General features: G+C 35.5%; 2 protein-coding genes across 8 annotated transcripts in view; one reads left to right on the plus strand and one right to left on the minus strand.

The window, feature by feature from the left end:
• Dscam2 (Down syndrome cell adhesion molecule 2) overlaps positions 1–12977 on the minus strand; it is a 956598-nt gene that overhangs the window by 351644 nt on the left and 591977 nt on the right. For all 7 annotated transcript variants that reach the window (XM_064064644.1, XM_064064647.1, XM_064064646.1 and 4 more), the window contains 2 exons: positions 5952–6201; positions 5754–5894 (listed from right to left, as the gene is read on the minus strand). In XM_064064644.1, the coding sequence (XP_063920714.1) occupies positions 5754–5894; positions 5952–6201 (391 nt within the window). The remainder of the gene's footprint in view (positions 1–5753; positions 5895–5951; positions 6202–12977) is intronic.
• Positions 6475–7391, plus strand: LOC135135232 (uncharacterized). The gene is made up of 2 exons (XM_064064254.1): positions 6475–6779; positions 6834–7391. Exons 1-2 carry the CDS (start codon positions 6516–6518, stop codon positions 7389–7391), a joined length of 822 nt encoding a protein of 273 aa, XP_063920324.1. The 5' UTR covers positions 6475–6515.

Genomic DNA, 12977 nt, shown 5'->3' on the forward strand with positions numbered 1-12977 from the left:
CAATATTTCAAAACACTCGGGTTAGTAGATTCAAAATTAAATGGCAAAATGTTGTTTCATAATTTTGATTTTTTTTCCAAAAATCTGGACGGTTCGGGTAAAAACTCAATTCGGAGTCGTAAACTACATGTGTAGGACTATGTTATTTTATACAATTTAAAACCCATTTACTATGTACAATTTTGAAGTGATGTCATCGCATTAGAGGTGGGGATGATTAGACAAATTTTGGTTAGCGTTTTACCATCTACATGATATTCCTAATATAAGTACAAAATTTCACAACAATCGGCCAAGTACTTTCGGAGATTATCTGTCTAACAAAAGTCCGGGACGGCAGACAGACGGACAGACAGACGGAAATGGGAGACCGAGGGGTCATAAAAGATCGAGAAAACGTAAAAGTAGAGAGTCGCCCGACGGACTCGATTACAATACTTTATTTTGTTGGTTGGTGATTTTAACTTACCCCATTTTAATAATTTGCATACAAATTGTCCTAAAGTAAGATCACTCCGAAGTTTTTGTGACTCACTTCAACTACATCGACACAATAGCATTCGTACTATGAACAATGAACGACTAGATTTAGTCTTTTCGAATCTTCAGAAAATTGTTGTAAGCCGAGAACTACACCCCTTTGTTAAAGAAGATTCTTGGCTCTGTGTCAAAACAGCGCAAGACAAAACAGCGCGGTCATAACAGCGCTGGGACAGAAGAGTGCAGGACATAATAGCGCTGGACAAAACACCGCATAGTCAAAAGAACGTTGGATAATAAAGCGCATAACCAAAATAGCGTGAGACAAAAAAGCGCTTTATCGTTTATGCTTAGAGATTTAGAAACTAGAAGAATTAAGGTAATTTCGTGAACATGTACTCTGACAACTAGTAATAGTAATAAAAAATAGATCTAGAAATAGTGGCCCTGATCGGTCGATTCATTGTAGTTTGTTTGATAGTTTTTAGATAACTACACTGATTTAGCATTATTACATAGCTGTCAGACTGTCACCAAAAATAGACTACGAAAAGTCTAAATTGCAACAATCTTTTCCACAATGGCCACAGATACCGAGTTGATAGAAACCAAGTTAGCTTCTTGGGGATGTTCAAAAAGCGGACGTAAAGGTGGACTCATCACGGGCGCTGTTTATAAAAGAGAAACTACTCCACATAATCACGCAACCAGTCCTGTAGAAACTGAGGCTTTATTGGTAAAGAATACAATAAGAAAATCGGCTGTGGAAAACGATGGCAAACCTAAGACGATAATATAACGTCACAGACTGAAAACGGAAAAATACACTTTTAGCAGAGTTATAGATTATTATTTAAAGTTTGTTGCTTAAAATTTATTTTTGTAAATATATTAGCAGTATTAGAAATATAATAATTGAGATTTTTTTTATACTCTGTTTAAAATGACTGCGCTGTTGTTGCCGCGCTCATTTGTATAGGCGCTCTTTCGTATTGCGCTGTTTTGTCGAACGCTATTTTGACTGGGCGCTGTTTCGGGCTGTGCTGTTTTGTCCATGCGCTCTTTTGTCCCAGCGCTATTACGTCCTCGCTGTTTTGATACAGGGCCGTCTCGACATCAGGTGTACTGCAGGGTTCCAATCTGGGACCACTGTTTTTCATAGTTTTTATTAACGATTTGCTCAGCTCTCTTACATGTCCTGTACTTGCATATGCAGACGATTAAAAAATTTATTCCTCTGTATTCAATGATATGGATGTAAATCTTCTACAGGATAACCTAAATATTATTGCTCAATATTCAGTGTCTAATTTCTTAACTTTGAATGTGGATAAGTGCTATTTTCTTACGTTTACTCGCAAAATAAAGTCAGTTTCTTCATCATATAATATTAATGGTTATGTACTTCTCAAAGCAGATTCAGCAAAAGATCTCGGAGTACTTTTTGACTCAAATCTTACTTTTATTAACCATATTGAATCCACAGTATCATCGGCATCAAAATCCCTTGGATTTATAATGCGTACATCGAAATTCTTTAACGATTTCTCTCTCCTTAAGACGTTGTATTTTTCGTTTGTTCTAAGCAAGTTAGAATATGCATGTGTGGTCTGGGCCCCATATTACGTGTGTCATCAGTTAACCATCGAAAAAATTCAACGAAGATTCCTAAAATATTTATCTTTCAAGATCGATGGAGTACACCCACCTAGACATGTTGATTATGACAATTTACTGCGACGGCATAATTTTCAGTCGCTTGTTAGTCGTCGAAAAGAATATGGTGCTCATTTTATTTGGAAGCTTATTCACAATCGCTTAGACTGTAGCAACATATTATCGCTTATAAAATTTCATGTGCCACGCTTGAACTCTCGATATGCATCAACTTTTGATTTTTCTACACCAAAAACAAATATACTTAGGAGAGTACCGCTGACAACTATGTGCCATGATGCTGATGTATTTTATTATGATATTTTTAATGATAAAATGTAATATCTTCTCAATTAGTTTCTTTAATTGATTAGTACTTATTATTTTATTAGGTTTTTATATTAGGGTTTTACATTTGGTTATTGTATTTATCATAATAGGTATCTTAAGTTAATTATAGATTTGTGCGTAACATTTAATTTAGATTTTGTTCTGTAATAGGGTAACAACCTGTTGGGCAATAAAGGCTATTATTAATATTATTATTATTATTATTAATATCTAGATATGTCACGTAAAAAACATTTTTGCACTCATGACCTTTTTTGATGACTTTCGTGCATTCATCAGGGTGCGGGAGCTCGAACTTCCGGCACACGTGCATTTTTACTTTTCGTTACCATGGTAACCTTAAAATAGTCGGGAAGTGTCAACATTGTGACCTGTTTACGGTGCTGTCAACGCCGTTGTTTATAAATTACTCACAGTTAATCTCTTTAGTTTAAAGGTTTATTCTGTGGTGACCGAATTTAAATCAAAGTTTTCGCGCTGAAATTAATTAACAGCGGCGCGAAATCACATTTGAATAATTTGAATTTGAAAAAAAAAAATCAATCACGAAAATCGTTAAACATAGGCAGCAACCAAATAGACGTGTCTGGATTAATGCATGATCATTGAGTTAGATGGCAGCACGTAGCGCTAGGGTGATTTCAGTTAGAGGGTTGGTAGAGAGGCTGCATGGCGTAGAGTCATTGTGAATGTGCTTGTGTGAGTGTAACCACGTGGTAAGCGCTAGGTTTAAATTAGTTGATTTGGTAGTTAACAAAACGGGAGGAAGCCGTTGTTTAACGACAATCAAACGTATTTTTTATAATGATACAGTTGTCCCCAACCCGCGCGGTTAATTCTTGCGGCCTTTTAATCGGAGAAATGCGGACTTCCGGTCAGCAGAAACCACGTGCTGTAAATTTGTTCCATTGTCTGTAAATTCACCAATCAAGTTAGTTTTTCTTAATAGTCAGCTAGTGCAAACACAGTTTAACAATCAGGATTATTTAAATAAACCATTTGCTAGAAGATTTCATAAGATTCACTTAGTCAGGAAAAACACCTTATGTTTAATTACGAATAGGTCTCTGGATGCATATACGTAAGTGTTACATTATAACACTTCTAAATTCTTCACACAAGATTGCTAATAGTTCATTTACGACAGTTAAACAAGTTCATTATACTGCGAACTGGCTGGAGGGGTTTAAAATGTTTTCTTCCTTTAGGCGCTTATCATCGTTATCATGATTAATTCATCAGGGCATGGCATCACAACGCTACAGATTGATTAGTTCATCAAGGCATGTCATCACAACGCCACACATTGATTAATTCATCAAGGCATGCCATCACAACGCTACAGATTGATTAATTTATAAAGGCATGCCCTCCCAACGCTACAGATTGATTACATCACCGAGACGCTTTTTCCTCGCAACGATTTTAAAATTTACATCACCGACACGCTTTTTCCTCGCAACGATTTTAAATTTTACATCACCGAGACGCTTTTTCCCTCGGAGCGATGATTGGATATTTCTGTGTTTGTTTATTATGTGTTTCGTTGGGGTAACCCGTTCGCGGTATTTTAAACTTTCAAAGTAAATTATTCTTGAAATAACCCATCATTTAGATCATGATATAATTTGGCATAATGTAAACTCTTTGTTTGAACCGTTGATAAAGTGTGGCAAAAATTAATCTCATGTAAATTTTGTTAACTCTACAATTTTCCACCTCAAACAATATTTTTAATCTCACAATTTTAACCTCAGTAATTTTGTTTGTTGTATAATTTTAATTGAACGTAAATTTCATGTTCTACAGTTTTAACCTCACATAATATTTCTATTTGTACAAGTTTATTTCACACCAGATCTTTTGTTTCATAAATCCTTGCTAAGTTTTGTTTTGTAAATACTTTGTTGATGAATGTTTCTATCATTTAAATTATTTGATGTTCAATTTTAATCTCACATAAGAATTATTTGTTGTTTAAAATTTCACAAGGTTGTGTGGCGAATCTGAATGTTGTTTATTGCTCTTTGAAACTTTAACACTTCTTCAGTTGTTATTAATATCAGAGTTATAAGAGATTGAATATTTAAAAATGGAATTGAGGTTAAATGACACAGAAAACGTGGCAGAAGCGAAGTTCGGTTCCTAGTCGAGCTGGCGAGATTGATCGTGCCACCTGTACAAGTCCACAGGTTTGGTTAGATTCAGGGGCGGCCGCCGATGTTGTAAATTTCTCGACTTGGCCCAATAGTCGAGATCTCTTGCGGGTTGGACGACCGTAATGGCCTAGTTCCGCAGGGCACGTTCGTAATGGAGATATGCGTGTGGGGTAGGCTGTGCGATAGATAGAATCACCGTCCTGGGGGGAGAACAGCTCCAGACCGGTAGCTCAGACTCCGCTCATGCTACAACGCCCCCCGGGGTACTTTTGTTGTGCTCCTGTTAACTGCCGTAACTTAAAAAAAAAGATCTGCCGCCACACGCCCGTAATAACTTGTGTATTTGCATCCAGTTACTTGATTCAGTTTTTGCTTTGTTTTATTAAATTTGTGATATTCAAATATTTGCATTGATTCCAAACAGAGGTATAGAATTTTCCGTTTGTTCGTTTTTCATATGTGTATGTCTATCAATTGGCGAGTGTTTTCTTTCATATATCTTGAAGTGTTTGAAATGTAATATGTCCGGGAATAAAACAAAAAGGGTTTTGCGCTGAGGAGTAAATCTCCGCAGCGTCTTTCCTCCGGTGAGGGGGTGCCGTACTCCCCCCTCCAAAACAATTTTGTCACAGCCAAGGCCAAACTTTTGAATTTTTAAATTTTTCGCGGGCCTTTCAAACAGTTTCAAAGTCAATTTTAGAGGCGGCAAGTTTGGGTTATCACAATTCGTTGCAAAAAATATTGTACACAACACGTTCGTGATGCCTGCTTCCCGCATTCACGCAAATGCAGCACTCCCTTAAACAAGCGTTCATGCGGGAAGCAGGCTATCCCGAACTAGTTGTGTAAATTACTATTAACGAATACTTATTCAAGCAAGAAATCATTTCTATGAAAGTTCGAACTTCATCTTCGTTCTTGTATATACCTAATTCATTACATTTGTCTGTTGGTTATGTGAAGTTATGTGCTTAATTTCGTACATTAAAAATTAGCAAAAATTCGCTTTAAGTTATTTTTTGTACAGTCAGCCACAAAAAAATTTGTACGACATGTCGAAATTACTTCCATGAATAAAACTAATGTAACTACGGTGTCATTGTTTACCATCTTTCGTCAATGTGGTGAATGATAACTCATTTGTTGAAAACCCAGCGGTGTTATGTGCTTCAACTTTTACAAAATACTTTGTCCCTGGACTCAATCCAATAATCGATGTACGTTTTTGAGGCTTCAGATTATTTGATACTAAAATTTATGGTAAGATTCAATAATGTAATAAAAAAAAAACAAAGAATACTTCACCTAAAATCCAATGTGGACTTAAAGCCTTTCGATACTGTAGAACAAAATATAAAACAGTGCATCCATTGTCAGGCCAGATATGCAAACGCAGTAGTACTGATGTTGAATTTGGAACCAAAAATGACGAAGCATTAGGTATTCCTGGAGAATGTCCTTGAGTCCTTGCTTGAAGTGGATGACTTGCCGGACTACTTCCAATCATATTATGAGCCGTTAAATATAACTGGTATGTTGTTCCGCAGGACAGTGACTTGAAACAATATTTACTAATAGATACATTACAGAATAAGAAAAATGGTATAGCAAATAACATAAAAGGCCGTCTGACACGATACTAAATTTTGTAACAAATTTAGGACTAAAAATTGAATACAAGTTTTAGTCTCGTGTCATACACAACTTGCATTTTAAATTGTATAAAAATTATTTGGGACCAAAATATTTAAGACACGTTCTAAATAAATCTGAATTTCCATCCTAAACATGCGCAGTGTCCTTTGTGTAGGCAACATAACCTCACAAATGCACACAGCAACAGAATCAGTTTCACGTGTCTAAACCAGCATGTCGTGGTCAAGGCAGCAGTGTGAAACATTAATAGAAGAATATCAAAAGTATGCATGTTTATATGCCGTGAAATCACCCCAATATAAGAATAAACACGCACGACAATCGGCCCTGGAAAAAATTCAAGAACAATTAGAACCGTTGCGGGCTAATGTGACGCTGACTGAGATAAAGGCGAAAATCAGTGGAATGCGGACCAATTTTTTAAGCGAATTTAGAAAATGGAATGCCAGCAAGCATAGTGGGGCTGGCGAGGATTCAGTAAGTATTTTTATTTTAAGGTTAAATGTTGGTTCAATAAAAATTTTGTTGCAGACATATGTGCCTACCATCTGGTATTTTAAGAAGTTTTTTTTTATCTTGGAGCATGTAAATGTCCGAAACAGTTCTGACTCATTGACCTGGTCAGAGTGCTCAGACAAAGAAAACAACTCAATGTCACAAACTAACATGATGGAAAGTGAGACTGGTGAATACAGTATTGAACAAGATGTGCACGCTGAGGATTATGTTGTGTCGCCTACGGGCGTTGTGGAGGTTGACAATGATGGTTCACTAGCACCAGGAGTTTCTAGCGACTCCACTACACCACAGGCAAAAAAGTTAAAAGTGCGTCACAGAGCCACGCCAGATTGCAATATTATGAAGGAAGCTTCCAAGGCTTTAACGGCAATCTCCAACAGTATCAACAAAAAGGCTGCAGTTGCTGTTACAGCGCAAACCGTTGCCAATGAGACGTTAGCACAGTTCATTGTAACGAAACTGGAACAAATTACTGACTATGATATTCGCTTGGAGGCAGAAGAGGCAATTACATCGAAACTTTATGAATGTATTAAAAAATGTAGAAATATTGACCTAAACAAACAATAAACATTCACTTTACATATTAAATTTATTTATTGCATCATGTTGCCACTCTACACTTCCATTTGGAGAATTAAAAAATGTTTTAAATACATCTCGAATGTGTCTTGCTTCATCACTATTTCTATTTCCACTCTGCCTTCCTATGTCAATTCACCTTCAACTTCTGTATAAGCTTGAGTTTTCCGTTGCCAAAAAATTATGTAGAAGAACACATGTTTCTGTAATAAGTTGCACTTTTCTACATTCAAATTAATTGGTGTTAGGAGTACACGGAAACCGTTCACTAATATTCCAAAACTGTTTTCAATAATTCTCCTAGCTCTGGATAAACGGTAGTTAAAAATTCTGCGGTCATGATCAAGGCCTCGTTCTGGATAAGGCTTCATTAAATTTTGTGACAAAGGAAAAGCATCATCTGCTACTATCACATATGGGAGAGTTTCATTCATACCAGGTAGTAACTCTGGCTCTGGTAAGTTAATAGTATTATTGTGAAGAGCTTCTGATAATTTACTGTTGTGAAAAACACCACCATCACTTATTCTGCCATTTACCCCAATGTTAACATAACTGAAACGATAATGGGCATCCACTAAACCTAACAGAACAATACTGTTGCTGCCTTTGTAATTGTAGTAGTAAGAACCATGTGAAATTGGTGCTCTAAATGTTATGTGTCGCCCATCAAGAGCACCTACACATAGAGGAAACTGCCACATAGCATTAAATTCAACTGCAATTTTCTTCCACTCCTCTTCAGTCCTTGGTGTTTTCAAATATATTGGTTTTAATGTATGAACTAGAGCTTTGCACACTACTGATACTATTCGAGAAATTGTGGTTTCATGAATCCTTGTGGCATACATCAATGATTTTTTCTTCAGTGGTTTCTCCAGTGGCTAGGTACCTCAGAGTCACCTCTAACCTGGAAATAATTGATTGACTTAATTGAACATATAACTAAATTTTATGTGCTTACCTGTTTCTTGCTGAAACAGCATCTCTCATGATAGTATCTTTCTTATGGATCATGCTTTTTATTAATTCCACAATCTTCTCAAATTGCTGGTTCGTCATTCTCAGGAAATTTCTAAATGCATTTGGATCTTCTGTTCGTAATTCATTATCAAGCATAGCCAACACGTCTTTTCCCTGTCCTCTTCTTTTCAGCCAATCTCTGCACCAAACTCTCTTTTTCGCCGTTTTTTTTTTTTTTTGGCTTTTTGTTTAAGATGTGTTGCAATTAGCATCACAACTGCTGCTGTTGCAGCATTCGTTAGGTTATTCTGAAGCGCCGACATTCTTAGTAGTACTGCTTTGTTTGTTTGTTTTGAGGTTATGACACAAAATTGACTTATGCACGTATTACAAAATGACAGTTCACGTAAGATTTTACTGTAGTGCGCATGTTTAGAATCAAAATTATCTACTAAATTTTGAAGTAGTGTCAGACAGAATAACTAAATTTAGTTCTTAAATTTTCTGCATATTTTTTTTCTAAGTTTCGTGTGAAATTTGGTACTAAATTTAGTATCGTGTCAGACGGCCTTATAAAAGGCTAATAATTATGTCAATTAATTTTAACCAAGTCTCCCACAATCAAGTTCAGTCTGGAAACATACTATGCATATAAAATATTGAAAGGTCAGTTTGTTTTGTTTTGTAATTACTAACCGCTCTGATCTTAGCCATAAGGCTGAAAAGCAATCTGTTCCACTATACTGACAAAAGTGTGTGATAAAGTTGTGCATAACAAACCAGCTGTTCCTGATGGTGAGAAAACAGGTGTTTTTCAATTTGAAACCGACTGACTAGGGTTTTAGTTTTCGTTGGGATCATACTCATATCACAGACTACACAGACAAGACACATACCCACTTTGAACGAACGTGACCCTTATTGACGACTTACCTCAACCTTCATACGCGCGATTTTTAAACGCGAGGACTGCACAATCTCTGATAAAAGCCAACATAATGTTAAAAAAATACGTCAACAGAAGTCACAATAATTGTGTTTAACTTACTAAAATAATAAAGGCGTTCGTACGTACGTTCATAGTTAAAAAAAATTTATGAACAAGCTAAAAAATTTATGAGTGCTATTAATTAAATTTATATATTTTTTGGCCTCGACAACTGTAAAACTGACATTTACGTATCGTAGATAGCCATGGTATTTTGATTTTTACACACTGAACTGTCATTTACCAAATTAAGTGCGGTAATAAACACCGAAATTTTCAGAGTTATAAAACCTTTAAAAAAATTGACACCTTATCATTAACAAAGCTTGTGTTCACCAAAATAAGATACCGCATAAATGCATCTATTAAATGTTTTAAAATAATAGCAATTGATTTTTTTATTGAGTTTGGAGAGCGCCATCTGGTGGCATACGCAGCAGTCATATAGAACTATCTGTCACGATTTTAATTTTATCTGACGTTTGACGCAGGGAAAGCCTCCTTACAAATTCCACACAATTTAAAAAAATGTAAAAATTGACGAAAACAAGCACCACTAAGTCATCGGCCAAAAAGTTGCATACATTATTCATGCGGTAGGCATTTTCCAACGCTCAGATTTATTAAAACACTCGGCTTTGCCTCGTGTTTCAATATTAAATCTTCGCGTTGTAAAATGTAACCTACCGCATTTATAATGTAAATAACTATTTTAAATGTGAGTGAAGGATTATATTGTGCTGTATTGTGTATTCTGTCGCCACAAGACTCTCAGGAGTGCATTGCACTTCACACGTCTTAGTCGAACCCATTTTGAGGTTATATGTCGTTATCTTGTCAACCCAAAGCAAGGAGGTTTAAATGTATATATGTACTTATATTCAATAACTTTGACCCGAAGTGTCAAAATTCTAGTTTTTTTAGTTACAGTCTCCTAAAAGTTTTCACTAAACAGGGTAGCCACTACAGTATTTTGCAAATTTTTAAACGGAATCAAGGTCATTCCTACCTCAACCGTCATTTTCCTGTGTTCAAGGGGATTCTTGAATTAAAGATTATATTCGTTTGTTAATAGTGGGCACTGTCTTGTCTGTGTAGTCTGTGCTCATATTCTCTCGAGGTAGTAATCGTTTTTACCTACATCGTCGATTCAGAACTTGTCTGATCTACAGACCAGAAATATAGACATAATAATTAATCATTTTCTAATGACATTTACTGATAAATTCGGTAAGTTATAAATATATGCATAAAATAAAACCTTCAGTGAAATAGTTCATTGATTTAGAAAAAAATCTATTACTTGCAACTTGCAACACAATACAATTTTATGTATCTCATGAGATACATTGCCAAGTTATGGGTTAACATATACATGCATATAATAATATTCTAGGATGGAATAAATATCTATTCTATATAAAATAAAGCAAACATTAAATTATTAAACACCATGGTTTGCAAAAAAAAAACTTAAAAACTAAATAAAAAGAAAAAAAATCATAATTATAACATCCTCCAAATAATGGCAACTTCTAATTTCACGACAAAAATTATTCCCAACTAATTGTAAATAATACAAAATACATGTAATAAATAAACAGTACAAGCAACAGTAATGTTTTAAATACTAAATATTTTTGAGAATGTTCAACCCTTTATAAAGCAATATCGAAAATAACTTCATAAAATACATTATCAATATCAGGTATAACGTGCAGTAAATAAATTCGGTGATCCCACCCCAAAAATTATTATTAATATTATTATTAATAATAATATTAATAATATTGATCACATTGATCAACAGGCAAAGCCCACTTACAGATCAACGGATCAAAGAAAATATGACTTATAAATATAGTTATAAATACAGGCTGACTGCGAAATACATGCAAAAAAAAAATGGGGCATAGGTCACAATATGATTATGTCAATGGCAAAAATTCGCGGTCCTAAGTGGTAGCAGTGTCTAGAAAAAATTATTTGAAATTAAATGTAAATTGTTGTACGCGCCGCTGGACTGTTTTGTGACCTACATAATTACTGCAATGAATGGCACGCGGCTCTGTTTAAGAACCAGGCACTTTTTTAATCGCAACGTGAAAAACACGAAAAGGGCCAGTGATTATCGAGCGGTCGTTGAAATCGGTGTATGGTAGAGTTTTCCAATGCAGAGCGTGTCGATATTTTTTTTTAACGATTTTGCATTGTTTATTGGAACAGAAATAAGAGCAACTTAGAATGCTACTACCTTTTTACAAGAAATGTTGAAAATGTTGTCCTTGACTAGCAATTCAAGCGTCAGAGCGTCGCAAGAGGTTTGTTGATAGGTAAAAAAACACCGGAGTAGCGGCTGCCACTCTCACTTGTTGAAGCTCTTCGATTATTTCTGGACACTGTTGATTTCCACAAACGAATTGTTTCATCCAACCAATACACGTTTCTCGAAAACCGTCTCTTGAAATCGTACTTGTTGACGACTATGTGAAGTTTCATTGGACAAAAAGTGAGTTACACAACGTGGACAATCAGTGGACTCCAAACCGTGCACTTTGTCAACATGGTATAGTTGTGACCGTGTACTTTTAATGTAGGATGCACTACAAGCTGCGAAAATCCAATTTCTTCTTTCTGTTCCATCACGACCACGATCGTGAGTTTGAGGTTGAAGGTACCATGATCTCGGAGATGCTGTACCACTGACGTAAATGTTCGCGCACATGGAATCGCGCGATTTGGAAAGCGTTCGATTCACAATTCGCGGGCCAAGCTTGAGTTCCCATCCGCCACCCCATACAGCATTAAATTCTTACTGGGCTGTGTGCTGATGCCGCCTTTTCTATAATTAAATTCAACTGGTGAGCATAGCAGTGAATAAACTGAGCTTTAGAGTAATCTTCCTTGATTTTTGCTTGTACTCCATTTTGTCTTCCAGTCATAGCCGAAGCACCATTATAAGAATGAGATATAAGTTTTTTTGGATTTTGATTGATTTCAAGTTTTTCGAGCTCATTTAAAATAATACTAGAAATACAATCAGCTGTGTGAACTGTTGGATTAATGAATCCTAAAAATCTTTCAAATATTTTACCTTTCAATTCATATCTAACGACAAAAACCAGCTGCGACCGTGAAGCTACATCTACAGTTTCATCAGCTAAAATAGATATATAGTCCGCTTCCAAAATCTCATCTTTGATTAAATTAATACACAAACAGCATAAATTGAATAAAGTATTTCGTTTTGTATGGTTTTTGAAAGACCCATAAAAACGCGATTGTTCGTTTTTTCTATATGAGATTTTAATGTAGTGTCAAGCTCTGCCATTAAATTAATTAAACCTCTGAAAATTCCCGGATTTGAAGAATCATGCGTTTCATCATGCCCCCCTAAAGCCTACTTAAAGATTCCACAAAATTTTATACCGTCAATCAGTTTACTTAAAATGTACCTATTCTGATTTACCTGCTCGTTATGTTTTTCGACGTTCTCTCTATAAGCACTATTTAACTGATTTCTTATGTCTACTTTACCTAACACTGCGAACGATACGTTGAGATTTAAGAGATTGACGGTATAAAATTTTGTGGAATCTTTAAGTAGGCTTTAGGGGGGCATG

The sequence above is a fragment of the Zophobas morio genome, unplaced genomic scaffold (assembly GCF_036711695.1).
Source record: "Zophobas morio isolate AGI-343-1 ecotype UQ-CSIRO unplaced genomic scaffold, CSIRO_AGI_Zmor_V1 ptg000024l, whole genome shotgun sequence".
In the NCBI taxonomy this organism is placed as follows: domain Eukaryota; kingdom Metazoa; phylum Arthropoda; class Insecta; order Coleoptera; family Tenebrionidae; genus Zophobas; species Zophobas morio.

Bases quoted from the DNA above. Each gene is read 5' to 3' on its own strand.
- LOC135135232 (XM_064064254.1), top strand. From the start codon at position 6,516: ATGTCGTGGTCAAGGCAGCAGTGTGAAACATTAATAGAAGAATATCAA. The intron at 6,780-6,833 runs GTAAGTATTTTT...ATTTTGTTGCAG, and splicing joins GTGGGGCTGGCGAGGATTCA to ACATATGTGCCTACCATCTG.